Genomic DNA, 21,093 nt, shown 5'->3' with positions numbered 1-21,093 from the left:
AGGGGAGAGAGAGAGGAGGGGGGGAGAGAGAGAGAGAGGAGGGGGGAGAGAGGAGGGGGGAGAGAGAGAGGGGGGACAGAGACAGAGAGAGGGGGGATAGAGAGAGAGGGGGGACAGAGAGAGGGGGGACAGAGATAGGGGGGTAGAGGGAGAGGGGGGAGAGAGAGGGAGAGGGGGAGAGAGAGAGAGGGGGGAACAGAGAGAGAGGGGGAGAGGGGGGGGAGAGGGGGAGGGAGAGGGGGAGGGAGAGGGGGAGAGAGGGGGAGGGAGAGGGGAAGAGAGAGGGGGAGGGAGAGGGGGAGGGAGAGGGGAAGAGAGAGGGGGAGGGAGAGGGGAAGAGAGAGGGGAAGAGAGAGGGGGAGAGAGAGGGGGAGAGAGAGAGAGAGAGAGAGAGAGAGGGAGAGAGGGGGAGGGAGAGGGGAAGAGAGAGGGGGAGAGAGAGAGAGAGAGAGGGAGGGAGGGGGGAGAGAGAGAGAGAGGGGACAGAGAGAGGGGGGGTAGAGAGAGGGAGAGGGGGAGAGAGAGGGGGGAAGAGAGAGAGAGGGAGAGGGGGAGAGAGAGAGAGGGGGGAACAGAGAGAGAGGGGGAGAGAGAGAGAGGGGGGGGGGGAGAGAGAGAAAGAGAGGGAGAGGTGAGAGAGATAGAGCGGGAGAGAGAGAGAGAGAGGGGGGGGGGGGAGAGAGCAAAAGAGAGGGGAGAGAGCGCAAAAGACAGGGATTGAGAGAGAGAGAGCAAAAGAGAGGGTGGAGAGAGAGAGCAAAAGAGAGGGGGAGAGAGAGCAAAAGAGAGGTGGGAGAGAGAGGGGGGGATAGAGAGGGGGGAAATAGAGAGAGGGGAGAGAGCAAAAGAGAGGGGCGAGAGAGCAAAAGAGAGGGATTGAGATAGAGAGCAAAAGAGAGGGATTGAGATAGAGAGCAAAAGAGAGGGATGAAGATAGAGAGCAAAAGAGAGGGATGGAGATAGAGAGCAAAAGAGAGGGATGGAGAGAGAGCAAAAGAGAGGGATGGAGAAAGAGCAAAAGAGAGGGGGAGAGAGAGAGCAAAAGACAGGGATGGAGAGAGAGCAAAAGAGAGGGACGGAGAGTGCAAAAGAGAGGGGGAGAGAGAGCAAAAGAGAGGGGGAGAGAGAGCAAAAGAGAGGGGGAGAGAGAGCAAAAGAGAGGGGGAGAGAGAGAGCAAAAGAGAGGGGGAGAGAGAGTGCAAAAGAGAGGGGGAGAGAGAGAGCGCAAAAGAGAGGGGGGAGAGAGAGCGCAAAAGAGAGGGGGAGAGAGAGAGCGCAAAAGAGAGGGGGGAGAGAGAGAGCAAAAGAGAGGGATGGAGAGAGAGCAAAAAAGAGAGGGGGGAGAGAGCAAAAGAAAGGGGGAGAGAGAGAGAGAGGACAAAAGAGAGGGGGAGAGAGCGCAAAAGAGAGGGGGAGAGAGCAAAAGAAAGGGGGAGAGAGAGAGCAAAAGAGAGGGGGAGAGAGCGCAAAAGAGAGGGGGGAGAGTGCAAAAGTGAGGGGGGGAGAGAGCGCAAAAGAGGGGGGGGGGGGGAGAGCGCAAAAAAGAGGGGGAGAGAGAGCGCAAAAGATAGGGGGAGAGAGCACAAAAGAGAGGGATGGAGAGAGAGAGAGCAAAAGAGAGGGATGGAGAGAGAGCAAAAAAGAGAGGGGGGAGAGAGAGCAAAAGAGAGGGGGAGAGAGCACAAAAGAGAGGGGGGAGAGTGCAAAAGAAAGGGGGGAGAGTGCAAAAGAGAGGGAGGAGAGTGAGCACAAAAGAGAGGGGGGGAAAGAGAGAGCGCAAAAGAGAGGGGGAGAGAGAGTACAAAAGAGAGGGGGAGAGAGAGCGCAAAAGAGAGGGGGAGAGAGAGAGAGGGAAAAAGAGGGGGAGAGAGAGAGAGCAAAAGAGAGGGGAAGGAGAGAGCGCAAGGGGTGGGACCGCTGTACTGCAAAAAATGGCCCGTGTGAAAGGGCTTTAGGACTAGTATATATATAGATGATTATATATAGGTATAGATATATACAGATATATATATATTTATATATATATATGTATAGGAATATCTATTTAAAAATACATAGAACATATTCTGCTTTGTGCAGAACATTGCAATGTCAAATATTTACAGTAAATACACAGTAGAACGCTTTATTAAAAATGAATATTGCATGCATATGTGATTACATGTTTTCATCTACTTAACTGTAAAGGGGAAAAACGAGGGTAAGTGTGTGTGACACAAGAAACCTATTTAGTTCCACAAAAGAGGGTTTGTGGAGGGTTCCAAGTGCTAATAATGAGTAAGTAGAATGAAAAGAAAGCACCAGTAAGGGCCCCTACAACATAAAATATAACTTTTAATGATATCAAAAATAAAAATCCGTTGGAGGCGGACAACATAAATTAGCACACAAAGTTAAAAACGGTGCAAATGGAGGCCTGCATGTAACAACCGTGTATCAATATGAATACTAAATAGTCTCAAATGCTGGGATAAATATAGGGAAACCACATATATTGAGTGTGGTGTAATGCACTATACCGGAGGGGACCTCCCAGATTATAAAACAGCCCTATAAGGGATACCCAGTAAATAGCCCTGACAAGTTAGCATGAGATCTGCTGTACTCAACCTATATGTGTGAAAATTGTTCCACATATGTTCTATAACTTAGCCTTATAACTGAGCTCTTTAATACTTCATATATTATTTGTTTAACTGACTTGGGTTTATTCCCTTATCTTATAGTATACTATACCTTTAAGTATTATCTGCTTGTGTGAAAATTGTTCCACATCCGGTCTCAGGCTAACTCAGGGTTATTTACTAGATATCCCTCATAGCGCTGTTTGCATTTTTAAGTTATAATCTGGGACGGTGTCTCCTCCAGTATAGTGCATTACACCACACTCACTATATGTGGGTTCCCTATATTTATCCCAGCATTTGATACTATTTAATATTCATATTGATACACGGTTGTTACATGTAGGCCTCCATTTGTGCTGTTTTTAACTTTGTGTGCTATTTTTGTTGTCCGTCTCCTACAGATTTTTATCTTTGATATCATAAAAAGTTATATTTTATGTTGTAGGGGCCTTTACTCTCCATACTTTCTTTAAGCGAGTGCTGTAACTGGTGCTTTCTTTTCATTCTACTAACTGTAAAGGGCTCCAATACACATACATACATATACATCTTTAGATATTTTAATTGGTAGTCATTTTTATTTTATTAGATTATTTATGTTAGGTTAATTTATTGTTTAATGCGATGTGGGAGGCCGGAGGTTTAGGGGTTAATAACTTTATTTAGTGGCAGCGATGTCGGGGAGAGGCGGAATAGGGGTTAATAAATTTATTATAGTGGTGGCGATGTTGGGGTGCGGCGGTTTAGGGGTTAATATATTTAAATAGTGTTGGTGATGTGGGTGGACGGCAGATTAGGGGTTAATAAATGTATTTAATAGTCCCGATGTGGGTGGGCGGCAGATTAGTGGTTAATAGGTTTAATATAGTATTTGCAATGCGGGAGGGTGGGGGTTTAGAGGTTAATAGATAGTTTATGGGTGTTAGTGTACTTTGAAACATTTTAGTTATGTGCTTTGTGAAACATTTTTGTTACACAAAACTCATAACTACTGCTCTCAGATGGCTGTATGAATCGTGTTGGTATAGGCTGTAACGTAAGCATTTTAGCCTCACCGCACAACCTGTAATACTGGTGCTATGAAAATCCCACGCAAAAACGTAATTTTTTTGAGTGCGGGATTGACGTTGCGTTACAGGCTAAAATGCTTGCGGTATAGCTATACTGACATGACTTCCAATAGCGGCATTACTGCTTTTACGCTGACATTGCCATTTTTCCAGCGTTAAAAGCCGCAACGCAAAACTCGTAATCTAGGTGTTTGAGCCTTAATAAAATGTTTGTGCAATTTTTTAAAAAAATATTTTTATTAGATTCTGTTATTATGAGTACACTATACTTTGTAATGTAGTTTTGATGTGTTTTGTGAAACATTTTTGTTTTGAAAAACAAAAAACAGTTTGAAATAGAAGCATTTTTGCAATGTACTTCCTTTAGCAACAATGCTTCTAGTAAAAGGTATCACTGTTAGTGGCATACAATGTGTTCAGGAGGCCTGTGCACCAGCATTCACAAGCCACGGCTTCTCAGAGAGTCATTCTTCACAGACACACTACCGCCAGCTCTCTCACCTTGAATACTGCTGCAATTGCCTCATTATTTGTGTGTCTACCCCTGAAAAACAGTAATAATATTTACTAGAAACCTTTTTGCTAATAGAAGTATATTTTCACAGATATTTCAATTTTGACCTTTCTATTCCATTAACAGTAATGGGGAGAGGGGGTTTAAAAGAGTCACTTTGTCTCCCTATCCAAGAATGTAATTGAATAATTCATTATCACTTGTATTATATGTTGATTGGATAATCCTTAGTCTGCCGTTATCTTTTTCATCAACTTATTTTCTTTTGTTCTGTTTAGCTTAGTCACACAACTGAATGTTTTAACCTCTTAGATTTGTTATCACTAAAACATTTTTCTTCTTTCTCTTACTCACGCTCTCTCTGTTTCTTGTTCTGTTTCTTTGTCTGTCTGTCTGTCTATCTATGTGTCTCTTTCTCTGTCTTTTAAAGCCTTTCACTGCTAAGCACATCTAAAATAGTTAATACCTAATGTTTCAATCAAGTAGCATAAATGCAATGTAATTTTTTCCATGTCTTGCTAAATTCTTTATTAAGATGATTGAAACGGATGAAGATTTTGTTGCTTTGCCCAAAGGCTACAACTACTTGGTCGACTTTTCAGACCTATCATTTCCAACAGAAAGGCCAAGCCGAGACCATCCATATGAGGAAGTAAGAGATTTCTTATTATCTGTATTGTAAGCACTGCTTTATTGTCCTACCGGGATACCAGGACTTTTCCCATTGAGCAAGTTGGCTGATGTCACTGTAGGGCTGTGTCCTTTGTCAGGGAGGTCACGGAGTGAGACTTGTGCACTTGTGTAGTGCGTTTCTTCAAGGCCACTCTGCTCCTGATAACGTTGTGGGGGCCTGAGGCAGCAAAAAAAAGGCCCTAGGCAAGGTAGGAGGAGGGGGTATAGGTGGGGCTGTTCTGGGGGGGGGTGAAAGTGGGGCCATGGGGGCTGGGGCAGGGGGTGGAGGCAGAACCTGGGGGTTCTGGGACTGGTCTTCAAACATTTCCTTGGCCTGTTTGATTTGTCATTCTGACCCTGATTGCAAATATACCATAATATCCGCTTAAACTAATTGCAATGTCCTTGTTATTTTTTTTTTAAAGCTTTACAGATGATTTCACAGATAAAGTATGTAATATGAACCCATAAAATTGCATGAATATCTATCTACTATATGCTTAAGGCATACGCTTTTAGCACATTCGTTATTTGCCGTTCAATAGTGCAGTTTTGAGGGAATAAAATGTTGGTTCGAAGTAGAAAACAGTAAAGTCAAAGAAGCATCATGAATTGGAGCGTGGGAGAAAATAGAAATGGAAACAAAGAAATATAAAATAATATTAAACCTATTATACTATAACATAGGCAGATCCTATACTGAGACTAATGTGTGTGTAGAGAGGAATAGGGTCTCACCTTTAAAAACAAAAACTACTTCTTAGGTATGCTGCTGGAATCCTGCTATCCCCCCCTCCCTCCAATAATAACAGCTTTTTATCCAATATTTTTCAACCAAGTACTCTGTATATTTGCAGAGCTCATTTTACCAGGCAACTGGGAATATGGAAGAAGCCAGTGCATTGTGGGTGACCTGCTTCCTTGACTTATACTGACTGCTGAGATACATTATTGTGTGCATGTGCAGGGTATATCCAATATATCCATATTGGATAAGGAATCAAACTATTTTCATTTCCCAGCTTGTCCACAAAGTACAGAGCATGTTCCACACAATGCATAGGAAACCTATGCAAAGGCAGGACAAAGTTGGAATGTATTGCACTGTAAGAAAAATGTTCTAGATATCCAAGGCTGGTTGGGGAGACATTCCGATAATAACAAAACTGATTCATGTTGTATACTTTTATTCAACAAAACATATTTATAGTAAAGACCACATTAGTGGTTCGTTTTAAACTAGGAGTTGGGCAGGGTTATACTAAATTAGTTACAAGGACATATGTAGTAATGATAAAGCATCATTGTATACTATATAGGCTATATTACACTTTAACAGGTTTTGGCAGGTCTAAGAAGCCCTTTTATCCCTGAGTTGAGTAAAATAATTGCCATTCATTTTAGAAATCACACTCAGCAATTGAGGTATTGTGGTAATTTTGTTTGACAAAAAGTATAAATAATTTCAGACCACATGAGGCGACCTTGTCATGGAGCATTTTTTCATATAGTTTGGGCATAGCCTAAATACACTTTTTGTAGCCTGACAGCTTGTGTTTGGTCACAGTTTAAAATAGATATAAAGGTTTAAAATATTAAATAAAAAGCCATAAATACAAAGCCACAAGTACAGATATAAGCAATAAAGCAATCCAAAGTAAATGTAACTGGGTTTACCAACTGCACCATAAACAAACATTTATGAGGTTTTAGATTTCCAAATCTGCATTGCTAGTTTAGATATTAATGAGTTAATTTGCTTTAAGGAAAGCTCATAGCTATAATTGCTTTACATAGATTCTCTTTTAGTACAATATACAAAGGATACAACAAACCTGTGTAGATTTATAAATGTTTACTAATGAAAATTTGAATACCTGAAAATAAATGTTTGTTTTTTTCTCCAACGTGTTAAGTGGTTTATCTGAAGTATAACTGAAGTACCAGGTAGGGTTGCCACCAGGCCAAATTTTATTGGCATAATAGGCTATTTTAAGGTTAGACAATAAAGAAAATATATAAACATAAAAGTTCTGTTACAGTGAAACTTTGATCTTACAGTTCTTACTATAAAAATGATCAGTTCAAAACAACCATAGTCACATAAGTATTTGAACTATACAACATTATTATATATGCAAATTTATGCTAATTAGTACTGTCTACATTAAATTAAGACTATGGCCCCTATTTATCAAGCCGTCAACCGCAAATTTGCTGGAATTCAGCAGCGTATTTGTGGCGAGTCTGATTCGCATTAGTTATCAAACCCTACAAACTGGCAAAAGTAGAATTTAGTGACGTAACATATGATCCGCCGGTCTCAGTCCGGCACAGATCGATGCTTATGTCACTACAGATGTTCCGAGCATAAGTTCAGCACTATGTGACTACTTTTGGAAGTTATCAAATTCCTACCAGGTACGCTCGGCACTATTCCGGCCCAGCTTACCTGGTTTTCGATCCGCCGCCCTGGAGGCAGCCGATGCCATAGGAATCAGTGGGAGTCGGAAAACAGCGAGAGCTTATGTTCGCTGCTGCCCGATATCCCATTGATTCCTATGGGAATGTCTACACCTAACATATACCCCGAGTCTAAACACCCTAATCGGCCCCCCCTTCACCGCCGCCACCTACATTATACTTATTAACCCCTAAACCTCTGCTCCCGGACCCTGCCGCAACTAAAGTGTTTAACCCCTAAACCGCCACTCCTGGAGCCCACCAGCTACATTATATTTATTAACCCCTAATCTGCCACCCCTACACCGCCGCAACCTACTTTATACTTATTAACCCCTAATCTGCCCCCCTACACCGCCGCCACTATATTAAATTTATTAACCCCTAAACCTAAGTCTAACCCTAACACCCACGTAAATATAATTAAAATACATCTTAATAAATATTACTATCATTAAATAAATAATTCCTATTTAAAACTAAAAATTTACCTATAAAATAAACACTAAGATAGCTACAATATAACTAATAGTTACAATGTAGCTATCTCAGGATTTATTTTTATTTTACAGGCAACTTTGTATTTATTTCTCTTGTAAGATGTATCGAGTCCACGGATTCATCCTTACTTGTGGGATATTCTCCTTCCCTACAGGAAGTGGCAGAGAGAGCACCCACAGCAGAGCTGTCTATATAGCTCCCCCCTTAGCTCCACCCCCCAGTCATTCTCTCTGCCTGCTTAACTGCTAGGAAGGGCAAAGAGCTATGTGGTGACTAAAATGTAGTTTTTTAATTCTCAAGCAAAAGTTTATTATTTTAAATGGTACTATTTACTCTCTGGCAGAAAAGGGATGAAGATTTCTGCAAGAAGGATGATGATCTTAGCATTTTGTAACTAAGATCCACTGCTGCTCTCACAAGGCCTGAAGAGTATAGGAAAACTTCAGTTGGGAGAACGGTTTGCAGACTAAGCTGCATATGACGTATGTTCAGCCTATATTTTTCTAGACAGACTGTGTTAAATCTAGAAAAGGCTGACAATATCCCCATGAGGGAAGGGTAAGCTGTATTCATATACTTTAATAGGAATTTCAGCTTGCTTGAAGGGCTCATTAGTTACTGGTGACACTGTTAGTAAAAAAGTTTTGTTTTTTGATGCATTTATAACGTTTTTTGAAGGGACTAAAGGGGTCATTGTGGCTTGGTTTTGAGTTTTTTTAACTTACATGGTTAATTAAGAGACACTCTGGTGTTTCTCTGTTAGGCCTCAAAACATTGAGTGAGGTGGGAGGGGCCTATTTTCGTGCCTCAGTTGCGCAGTTTCCTTTCCTCTGAGACATATCACTGCTTCTCCTGTCATTTCTGCTGTGTTTGAGGGTTGTTAAAGAAGTTTTTTCCCCCACAAATCATTCTGAAGGGCCAGGTAGGAGCCACAGCAGAGCTGTGGCATGGTGCTGAAATTTTTTTTTATTGGGTTTAACGTTTTTTCAATCCGTTTTTGCCATGAAAGGGTTAATTATTTATTTGCATAGCTGTGCAAAGTTACTAAGCCTTTATGATGCTACTGTAAAAATTTAGTTAAGTTTACTGCTTTTTTACACTGTTTTGCAGAACTGGTGCAGCTTTTTTTCTCTTAAAGGCACAGTACCGTTTTATTTCTAAGTGTTTTTTACTTTGATTACAGTGTTTTCCAAGCTTGCTTGTTACATTACTATCCTGTTTAACATGTGTGACACCAAGTAAAATCCTTGTTTAATATGTTTGGAAGCCATTGTGGAACCCCCTCTTAGAATGTGTCCCAATTGTACATATATGTCTATAAACTATAAAGAACATATATTAGCACTTAAAAATAGAGCAATAGATGATTCTCAGTCAGAAGTAAATGAGGGTTCGCCATCTAGCTCTCCCCAAGTGTCACAACCAGTAACGCCTGCACAAGTGACGCCAAGTACCTCTAGTGCGTCAAATTCTTTTACTTTACAAGACATGGCCACAGTTATGAATACAACCCTCACAGAGGTTTTATCTAAACTGCCTGGTTTACAAGGAAAGCGGGACAGCTCTGGGTTTAGGAAAAATGCTGAGCCGTCTGACGCTTTAGTAGCCGTATCTGATATGCCCTCACAATGCTCTGAAGTAGGGGTGAGGGATTTGTTATCTGAGGGAGAAATTTCTGATTCAGGAAAGACGCTTCCTCAGACAGATTCTGATATGACGGCCTTTAAATTTAAGCTTGAACACCTCCGCTTATTGCTCAGGGAGGTATTAGTGACTCTAGATGATTGTGACCATATAGTGGTTCCAGAGAAATTGTGTAAAATGGATAAATACTTAGAGGTTCCTGTTTACACTGATGTTTTTCCAGTTCCTAAGAGGATTGTGAATATTATTACTAAGGAGTGGGATAGACCAGGTATTCCGTTCTCTCCCCCTCCTGTTTTTAAGAAAATGTTTCCCATATCTGACACCATGCGGGACTCGTGGCAGACAGTCCCTAAGGTGGAGGGAGCTATTTCTACTCTGTCTAAGTGTACAACTATACCTATCGAAGACAGTTGTACTTTCAAAGATCCTATGGATAAAAAATTAGAGGGTCTCCTGAAGAAAATTTTCGTTCATCAGGGTTTTTCTCTTCAACCTATTGCGTGCATTGTTCCTGTAACTACTGCAGCTGCTTTCTGGTTTGAGGCTCTAGAAGAGGCTCTTCAGATGGAGACTCCATTAGAGGAGATTATGGACAGAATCAAGGCCCTTAAATTGGCTAATTATTTTTTTATTACAGGTGCCGATTTTCAACTGGCTAAATTAAAGGCAAAGAATTCAGGTTTTGCCATTTTAGCACGCAGGGCGTTATGGCTTAAGTCCTGGTCTGCTGATGTGTCATCCAAATCTAAACTTTTGAACATCCCTTTCAAAGGAAAGACCCTATTCGGGCCTGAACTGAAAGAGATTATTTCAGACATCACTGGAGGGAAAGGTCATGCCCTTCCTCAGGATAGATCAAATAAGATGAAGATCAAACAAAGTAATTTTCGTTCCTTTCGGAACTTCAAGAATAGTTCCGTTTCGGCTTCCTCTGCTGCAAAGCAAGAGGGGAATTTTGCCCAATCCAAGTCAGTCTGGAGACCTAACCAGGCTTGCAACAAGGGTAAACAGGCCAAGAAGCCTGCAGCTACCTATAAGACAGCATGAAGGGGTAGCCCCCGATCCGGGACCAGATCTAGTAGGGGGCAGACTCTCTCTCTTCGCTCAGGCTTGAGCAAGAGATGTTCACGATCCCTGGGCTTTAGAAATTGTGTCCCAGGGATATCTTCTGGAATTCAAAGACTCCCTTCCACGGGGGAGATTTCATATTTCTCGATTGTCTGTAAATCAGACAAAGAGAGAGGCGTTCTTACGCTGTGTAGAAGATCTGCTTACCATGGGGGTGATCCGCCCAGTCCCAAAAGAGGAACAGGGACTAGGGTTCTACTAAAACCTGTTTGTGGTTCCCAAAAAAGAGGGAACTTTCAGACCAATCTTGGATTTCAAAATTCTAAACAAGTTCCTCAAGGTTCTATCATTCAAGATGGAGACCATTCGGACTATTCTGCCTCTGATCCAGGAAGGTCAATATATGACTACCCTGGACTTAAAGGATGCGTAGCTACACATCCCTATACACAGAAATCATCATCAATTTCTCAGATTTGCCTTTTTAAACAGGCATTACCAGTTTGTGGCTCTTCCCTTCGGGTTAGCCACGGCTCCAAGAATTTTCACAAAGGTACTAGGGTCCCTTCTGGCGGTTCTACGACCTCGGGGCATAGCAGTGGTGCCTTATCTAGACGACATCTTAATTCAGGCGTCGACTTTTCAGCTAGCCAAGTCTCATATGAACATTGTGTTGGCTTTTCTGAGATCTCATGGGTGGAAGGTGAACATAAAAAAGAGTTCTCTCTTCCCTCTCACAAGAGTTTCCTTTCTGGGGACTCTGATAGATTCGGTAGAAATGAAAGTCAGAAAATCAAAACTCTTAACCACTTGCTGAACTCTTCATTCCATTCCTCGGCCATCTGTGGCTTAGTGTATGGAGGTAATCGGACTCATGGTAGCGGCAATGGACATAGTTCCTTTTGCCCGCCTACACCTCAGACCACTGCAACTATGCATGCTCAAACAGTGGAATGGGGATTATGCAGATTTATCTCCTCAACTACATCTGGACCAGGAGACCAGAGATTCTCTTCTCTGGTGGTTGTCTCAGGACCACCTGTCTCAGGGAATGTACTTCCACAGGCCAGAGTGGTTCATTGTAATGACAGATGCCAGCCTGCTAGGCTGGGGTGCAGTCTGGAACTCCCTGAAAGCACAGGGCTTATGGTCTCAGGAGGAATCTCTTCTTCCGATAAACATCCTAGAACTGAGAGCGATATTCAAGGCGCTTCAGGCATGGCCTCAGCTTGCTGCAGCCAAATTTATAAGGTTTCAGTCAGACAGCATCATGACTGTAGCTTATATCAATCATCAAGGAGGAACAAGGAGTTCTCTAGCGATGATGGAGGTAACCAAAATAATCCGATGGGCAGAGGATCACTCTTGCCATCTCTCAGCAGTCCACATTCCAGGAGTAGAGAACTGGGAGGCGGATTTTCTAAGTTGTCAGACTTTTCATCCGGGGGAGTGGGAACTCCATCCGGAGGTATTTGCTCAGCTGATTCAGCTATGGGGCACACCAGAATTAGATCTGATGGTGTCGCTTCAGAATGCCAAACTTCCTTGTTACGGGTCCAGGTCCCGGGATCCCAAGGCGGTACTGATAGATGCTCTAGCAGTACCTTGGTCCTTCAATCTGGCCTACGTATTTCCACTGCTTCCTCTCCTTCCATGTCTGGTTGCCAGAATCAAGCAGGAGAGAGTGATTCTGATAGCACCTGCATGGCCACGCAGTACTTGGTATGCAGACCTAGTGGGCATGTCCTCGGTTCCACCGTTGTCCCTTCCAATGAGGAGGGACCTTCTAATTCAAGGTCCGTTCTCACATCCAAATCTAGTTTCTCTGCGTCTGACTGCTTGGATATTGAACGCCTAGATCTATCAAAGCGTGGGTTCTCTGAGTCGGTCATTAATACCCTGATTCAGGCTAGAAAGCCTGTCACCAGGAAGATCTATCATAAGATTTGGCGCAAATATCTTTATTGGTGTGAATCCAAGGGTTACATGTGGAGTAAGATTAGGATTCCTAGAATGTTGTCTTTTCTCCAAGAGGGTTTGGAGAAGGGATTATCAGCTAGTTCTCTAAAAGGACAAATATCTGCTTTGTCTATTCTACTACACAAACGTCTGGCAGATGTCCCAGATGTTCAAACCTTTAGTCAAGCTTTGGTCAGAATAAAGCCTGTATTTAAGCCTGCTGCTCCGCCTTGGAGCCTAAACTTAGTCCTTAGAGTTCTTCAAGGGGTTCCATTTGAACCTATGCATTCCATAGATATTAAATTTCTATCTTGGAAAGTTTTGTTCTTAGTTGCTATCTCTTCGGCTCGAAGAGTTTCTGAGCTATCTGCTTTACAGTGTGATTCCCCTTATCTTATTTTCCATTCAGATAAGGTGGTTTTGCGTACCAAACCTGGTTTTCTTCCTAAGGTTGTTTCTAATAAGAATATCAATCAAGAGATTGTTGTTCCTTCTCTGTGTCCTAATCCTTCATCAAAGAAGGAACGTCTGTTGCACAATCTTGATGTGGTTCATGCTTTAAAGTTCTACTTACAAGCAACCAAAGATTTCAGTCAAACATCTTCATTGTTTGTTGTCTATTCTGGTAAGAGGAGAGGCCAAAAGGCTACTGCTACCTCTCTTTCCTTTTGGCTGAAAAGCATCATTCATTTGGCCTATGAGACTGCTGGACAGCAGCCTCCTGAAAGAATTACTGCTCATTCTACTAGAGCTGTGGCTTCCACATGGGCTTTTGAAAATGAGGCTTCTGTTGAACAGATTTGTAAGGCGGCGACCTGGTCTTCGCTTCATACTTTTTCCAAATTTTACAAATTTGATACTTTTGCTTCTTCGGAGGCTATTTTTGGGAGAAAGGTTCTACAAGCAGTGGTGCCTTCCGTTTAAGGTCCCTGTCTTGTCCCTCCCTTCATCCGTGTCCTAAAGCTTTGGTATTGGTATCCCACAAGTAAGGATGAATCCGTGGACTCGATACATCTTACAAGAGAAAACATAATTTATGCTTACCTGATAAATTTATTTCTCTTGTGATGTATCGAGTCTACGGCCCGCCCTGTTTATTATGACAGGCATATATATTTTTATTTTTTAAACTTTCAGTCACCACTGCACCCTATGGTTTCTCCTTTTTCTTCCTAGCCTTCGGTCGAATGACTGGGGGGTGGAGCTAAGGGGGGAGCTATATAGACAGCTCTGTTGTGGGTGCTCTCTCTGCCACTTCCTGTAGGGAAGGAGAATATCCCACAAGTAAGGATGAATCCGTGGACTCGATACATCACAAGAGAAATAAATTTATCAGGTAAGCATAAATTATGTTTTTAACTAGGTACAATAGTTATTAAATAGTTATTAACTATTTAATAACTACCTAGCTAAAATAAATACAAAAGTACCTGTAAAATAAAACCTAACCTAAGTTACACAAACACCTAACACTACACTATAATTAAATAAATTACCTAAACTAAATACTATTAAAAACAAACAAAAAACAAACACTAAATTGCAGAAAACAATAAAATAATTACAAGTTTTTTAAACTAATTACATCTAATATAATCCCCCTAATAAAATAAAAAAGCCCCCCAAAAATTAGGATTGAAGTTCAATCCTATTGGCTGATCCAATCAGCCAATAGGATTGAATTTCAATCCTATTGGCTGATTGCATCAGCCAGTTGGATTTTTCCTACCTTAATTCCAATTGGTTGGTAGAATTCTATCAGCCAATCAGAGTTCAAGGGACGCCATCTTGGATGACGTCATTTAAAGGACCATTCATTCAGTCGTCGGATGTCATTAGAAGAGGATGCTCCGCGCCGGATGTCTGAACTCAGATTGGCTGATAGAATTCTATCAGCCAATTGGAATTAAGGTAGGAAAAATCCAATTGGCTGATGCAATCAGCCAATAGGATTGAAGTTCAATCCTATTGGCTGATCCAATCAGCCAATAGGATTGAACTCGCATTCTATTGGCTGTTCCAATCAGCCAATAGAATGCGAGCTCAATCCTATTGGCTGATTCAATCAGCCAATAGGATTGAACTTCAATCCTATTGGCTGATTGCATCAGCCAATTGGATTTTTCCTACCTTAATTCCAATTGGCTGATAGAATTCTATCAGCCAATCTGAGTTCAAGGGACGCCATCTTGGATGACGTCATTTAAAGGACCATTCATTCAGTTGTCGGATGTCGTTAGAAGAGGATGCTCCGCGCTGGATGGATGAAGATAGAAGATGCCGCCTGGATGAAGACTTCTGCCCATCTGGAGGACCTCTTCTGGCCGGCTTGGATGAAGACTTCTGCCCGTCTGGAGGACCACTTCGCTCGGCTTCATTGAGGACTTCGGCCCGGTTGGGTGAAGACGTCTCAAGGTAGGGTGATTTTCAAGGGGTTAGTGTTAGGTTTTATTAAGGGGGTATTGGGTGGGTTTTAGAGTAGGGTTGGGTGTGTGGGTGGTGGGTTTTAATGTTGGGGGGATATTGTACTATTTTTTACAGGTAAAAGAGCTGATTACTTTGGGGCAATACCCCACAAAAAGCCATTTTAAGGGCTATTTGTTATTTAGTATAGGGTAGGGCTTTTTTTTTTTCAAATTTTTATGGAGGATATACAATACAAATATCTCCAAATATAGTGCAATACAAATAAGTAACATATAGATCAACTCATATATATCATTACATGACAGATTGAGTATACATGTCCATACATAACTACAAAATCAATCATATTACAGTGTAACCACGTACAGTAAGAGGTACCAACAGAAGTCGTAGATACTAAATTATATTATACTTTTTATACAGGGTTTGACTTACTTAAATGTGGTTAAATATAAACTCTAGTTAGCACTCAATACCTATAGTATCCTAATTTTTTATATATAATTGCAAGTTAGATTGCCCTCCTCAAACTAAATAGGCCACTCATGGGTCTCTATTAACTATAAGATACATTTTTGAAAGGAGGTGAGCAAAACTATCAACTTAGTAAAAATACTATCCTGTTCATGAGCAAGTACAAACAATCAATATAATAAGCTTTTCCAAATTAGCATGCCATCAAATGTGGATATGACACAAAATTGTTCAAAAGGAAACATATAACACCACCGCACAGAAAAACATGTCTAAATGTATAAATGACTCAAGGTGAAATGGTCTGTACAGAAAGGGTAATAAGCACATAATTTAACTCATAACTATAGGGGAAGAGAGAGTATTGTTGTGGAATTACCATAAAGCATCTAAAAAAATGATTCATAGAAATTGAGAGTTTTAACCATCTAGGGCATAGCAGCACTATTTATAAATAATAAGCAATAAGGTCAATATCCAGCCTCTTTTATACTTAAATCAACTATTTACCCATACAATTGATGACCACACTTGGGCCATTAATAGTTTAAAAAAAAAAAAAAAAAAAGGGGTAATTGGTACTAATTGGGGTTAATATTGCTGAATATTATTTAACTGATTGGACTACAAGTAATACATATATACTCAAGGTATTGTAGTATACCATATAATATAACTGGGAGCAGAGTTATTGAATATTATTTAACTGAGTGGGTTACCAAAGATAAGTATATACTAGGTGTATTGTAAGATATTATATAACAAATATTTGAGTCCAGTATAATATATCATCTTGTATTATTAATATTTCTAGATATCTGGCAGGAGGAAGTCTAATATCTTTGAATCCTTTAATTTAAACTAAACTAATTTGAAGAGAAAAAGGAGGACAAAATTATACCAATGTGAGCAAAGTAATGGACACTAGTTGTCAAATGTCTTTGATCCCGTTATACATTTTCTCAGTGAACTATATCTAATCCTATATTGCCACCTAGTGGAGGAAAGTGGTATACATACTTCATAAATGAAATAGATTAACTTTAGTCTGAAACCTATTAAAATGGTGATCGTATCCATAAAAGACAAAAAGCATGTGTATTTGTGATGAACTGTATCATCTGAGGTGATAGCATAGATAGGTTTATGTAGCAAAGGGTGTCAGAGACCTGAAAGTGTATACGGAGCAATGCAATAAATATACAAATAGACTTCTTGTATGTTTCCAGTTAGAAATAACAGGATTATCTGAGATATAAAATATAGCTCGTATTTGTAAAAATAAAATTAGAAAATGAGGGTATAGCATGTGCATAGTCTGATGAAGGACCATGGGCGGAATATAACATTACTGAACTTAGAATAGTATAAGTGAATTAATAAAAATGCACTAATGCACTGGCTGCAGACATTGGACATAATAGATTATATATACAGATCTCAAATTCGGCTGGAATAAATGCTGCTGTGTCCAAACATACAACGTCCCCAAACCTCAAGCTTTAGTGCCGTCATTAGAGTTTTTACGTTTTAGGTATGAACAAGCAGTTCAAACTTAACTATTTGGTAGTGAGTTGTCATAGTAGAGGTAACGATAAAAACAAACAAACAAAAAAAACCTGTCCCAGTAGTTATCTATAAACAACTTAAGAAACAATAAAAGACTTTACTTTCATTAACTCCCGTGTCTCTGTTGCTTGTACAGTATGCAAACATCATCCTATGCCAGAGCGCTGAGGTAAATGAGACCCATCAGCGAAATTTCCCACAAACAATAGTAGCACTGACATCCAGTGCTCATCAAATTGATCCAAGAGCTCCCGCTTACGTGCCAAACAGATCTGTAGTTCCCCAGCCAAGTTCATGCTATCTTTCCCCTTGAACAAGCTCTCATCAGCGACCCAGGAGTCGTGTTGTGAATCAGAACCTTGAGGGTATTGTGAGGGTTTCAAGTCAGCCTGCTGGTCCGCAGCCATTCCTGCAACATTGTCAATCATATAGTTAAGTAGAGCCTGACTCTCCTGATTTTCAGATGCCACATGGTAGCCTCCGCCTGAGATCCCATTCCCAGGGGGGCCTTAACATTGTACTGCTTAGCATTCAGATGATCTGGGTCGGCTACTTGGCGATCAATAAAAACAGCAGCATGGCAAACTGATCCCCATTCCAGCTGAAGCTGCGTACAAAATTCTGTAAGGTGATAGATCAGGAGGCGGTCCACTGATTTGTGTTGCGCTTGCCATTATACAGAAAAGCGGTCAGACCAAAATAAATCTCTGTACTGTAACTATTGTATATAATCAAGAGTATCTGCGTACTTTTTGACCCGAAGGGTTATGGGGGTATGTGTGGGAGCCGCAGCCACACAGTTCCTCGTCCACAGGCACGTTAAGGCCCAACTAGCCAAGGCTATGCACTACTCACTTAGAGAACATAGGTCAGGCCTGTCGATATCTGTTCCTCATCTCTAGCATAGAGAGTAAACCATTAATTCTTCTCAAGAATTGAGATTATGCTGGAATAAAAGCCTAGTTTAATAGAACAGGAGCTTCATTGAGACACGTCCTGCCGCTCCAAGCATAGGGTTCGCCCCCCATAGGGTAGGGCTTTTTATTATTTTGGGGGGGCTTTTTTATTTTATTAGGGGGATTAGATTAGGTGTAATTAGTTTAAAAACATTGTAATTATTTTATTATTTTCTGTAATTTAGTGGGGGGGTTTGTACTTTAGATAATTGTTTTTAATTGTAATTAATTGTATTTAGTTTAGGGAATTTATTTAATTATAGTGTAGTGTTAGATGTAATTGTAACTTAGGTTAAGTTTTATTTTACAAGTATATTTGTATTTATTTTAACTAGGAAGTTATTAAATAGTTAGTAACTATTTAATAACTATTGTAGCTAGTTAAAATAAATACAAACTTGCCTGTAAAATAAAAATAAATCATAAGATAGCTACAACGTAACTATTAGTTATATTGTAGCTATCTTAGGGTTTATTTTATAGGTAAGTATTTAGTTTTAAATAGGAATAATTTATTTTGATTTATTTAAATTATATTTAAGTTAGGGGGTGTTAGGGTTAGTGTTAGACTTAGGTTTAGGGGTTAATACATTTAATATAGAGGCGGCGGTGTAGGGGGGGCAGATTAGGGGTTAATAAATATAATGTAGGTGGCGGCGGTGTAGGGGGGGCAGATTAGGGGTTAATAAATATAATGTAGGTGGCGGTGGGCTCCAGGAGCGGTGGTTTAGGAGGTTAAACACTTTATTTAGTTGCGGCGGGGTCCGGGAGCGGCAGGATAGGGGTTAATAACTTTATGTAGGTGGCGGCAGTATAGGGGGCAGAAGATTAGGGGTTAATACATGTATTAGATTTGCGGTGGGCTCCGGGAGTTGCGGTTTAGGGGTTAATACATTTATTAGATTTGCAGTGGGCTCCGGGAGGGGTAGTTTAGGGGTTAATAACTTTATTTAGGTGCAGCGGGCTCCGGAGCGGCGGTATAGAGGTTAAACAATTTATTAGAGTTGCGGTGGGCTCCGGGAGCAGCGGTATAGGGGGTAAACAGTATAGTATAGTGTGGGTGTTTAGTGACAGGGTACCAAGAAAGCTGTAAAAAAGACGAAGAGCAATGAGATCGATTACTGTTAGTTAACAACAGTCCGCTGCTCATCGCCCCATACTTGGTGCGCGGCTTTTTGACAGCTTTTTTGGTAACTTTGGAGAACGTATTCAGGTCCGCGGCAGCGATGTTAGGCGATCTTATGAAAGCGTATTGGTGCCGTCGAATGCAAGAAAGTCAACGGCTTTATAAATAGAGACCTATATTTTCTTTGCCAGCTTCTCTTTGATTTTCATGCACAAATTATGTCTATTGTCTAAAAACCTAAAAGAAAATATAGACAAAAATGTGCAGTCTTTATAAGAAGCTCAGAATAGTAGTTTCCTACCCTACAAGTATATCTACTTTCATAACTTTCTAGGTGTCTTAATTAATATTCAGAAAAGCCTCATGATAAGGACAATCTATTTTAATATTTCCTAATATCTTGAATGTAAATTTTCCTCTTTAATAGATAAAAACTCGTACAACAGTCATGAGACATGTAGTGAAGAATGGACTTTTGTGGGATGATTTGTATATCGGATTTCAGACACGACTACAGCGGGATCCTGACATTTATCACCACCAGTAGGTTCTGACTAATAAACTATAGTCATATATATGATATATGTGTGTGTCTATATGTGTAATTATAATATAATAATATATTATAAAGATTCTAAACAGTTGCAGCTATTATATTTATGGGTCATTTATACAAAGTTTTTTATTCCTATAAGATCATTTGAGCTAATAATCACTTAGGGCTCCATATACTAAGCAAAGGATGCTACTTTCAAGCAAATGTGAAAAGTATTTCCCAACATTGTATGATTATTCATATGATTATTTATTTTCCATGTGTTTTAATGTATAACCTCTGAATATTACTTTGTATGGCAGACTTTAAGTGTAAAATAATTAAAACTATTAGTATTAAAATGTTTTTTTTATCAAATGATAGCAACCACCCCCTCCCCCGCCACAAACAAAAGATCTGCTAGTACTGCTACACTTACACCTAGATTTAGAGTTTTGCGTTAGAAGGGGTGCGTTAGCTACGCGTGTTTTTTTTTCCCCCGCACCTTTTAAACAACGCTGGTATTTAGAGTTCTCTGAAGGGCTGCGTTAGGCTCCAAAAAGGGAGCATAGAGCATAATTTACTGCCACTGCAACTCTAAATACCAGTGTTGCTTACGGACGCGGCCAGCTTAAAAAACGTGCTCGTGCACGATATCCCCATAGGAAACAATGGGACAGTTTGAGCTGAAAAAAACCTAACACCTGCAAAAAAGCAGCGTTCAGCTCCTAACGCAGCCCCATTGTTTCCTATGGGTAAACACTTCCTAAGTCTGCACCTAACACCCTAACATGAACCCCGAGTCTAAACAAACCTATCCTTACACTTATTAACCCCTAATCTGCTGTCCCCGCTATCGCTGACCCCTGCATATTATTATTAACCCCTAATCTGCCGCTCCGTACACCGCCGCTATGTACCCCTAATCTGCTGCCCCTAACATCGCCGACCCCTATATTATATTTATTAACCCCTAATCTGCCCCCCCCAACGTCCCCGCTACCTAACTACACTTATTAACCCCTAATCTGCCGACCGGACCTTGCCGCCACTATAATAAATGTATTAACCCCTAAACGCCTCACTCCCGACTCAAAAACCCTGTAATAAATAGTATTAACCCCTAATCTGCCCTCCCTAACATCGCCGACACCTAACTACAAGTATTAACCCCTAATCTGCCGACCGGACCTCGCCTCGCCGCTACTCTAATAAATGTATTAACCCCTAAAGCTAAGTCTAACCCTAACACTAGCACCCCCTAAGTTAAATTTAAATTAAATCTAACAAAATAAAATAAATCTTATTAAATAAATTAATCCTATTTAAAGCTAAATACTTACCTGTAAAATAAACCCTAATATAGCTACAATATAACAAATAATTATATTGTAGCTATTTTAGCATTTATATTTATTTTATAGGCAACTTTGTATTTATTTTAACTAGGTACAATAGCTATTAAATAGTTAATAACTATTTAAT

The 21,093-nt window shown here is 40.4% G+C and overlaps 1 protein-coding gene across 3 annotated transcripts in view; it reads left to right on the top strand.

Annotated features, from left to right (window-relative positions):
* The window catches only part of LOC128660792 (cytidine monophosphate-N-acetylneuraminic acid hydroxylase-like), a 301,003-nt gene that overhangs the window by 219,360 nt on the left and 60,550 nt on the right, over positions 1-21,093 (top strand). For all 3 annotated transcript variants that reach the window (XM_053714812.1, XM_053714814.1, XM_053714813.1), the window contains exons 13-14: positions 4,747-4,863; positions 19,501-19,616. In XM_053714812.1, the coding sequence (XP_053570787.1) occupies positions 4,747-4,863; positions 19,501-19,616 (233 nt within the window). The remainder of the gene's footprint in view (positions 1-4,746; positions 4,864-19,500; positions 19,617-21,093) is intronic.

The sequence above is a fragment of the Bombina bombina genome, chromosome 5 (assembly GCF_027579735.1).
Source record: "Bombina bombina isolate aBomBom1 chromosome 5, aBomBom1.pri, whole genome shotgun sequence".
NCBI classification, from domain to species: Eukaryota; Metazoa; Chordata; class Amphibia; order Anura; family Bombinatoridae; genus Bombina; species Bombina bombina.
Note: the sequence above shows the minus strand (reverse complement) of the source record. Positions and strands in the feature narration are given on the sequence as shown.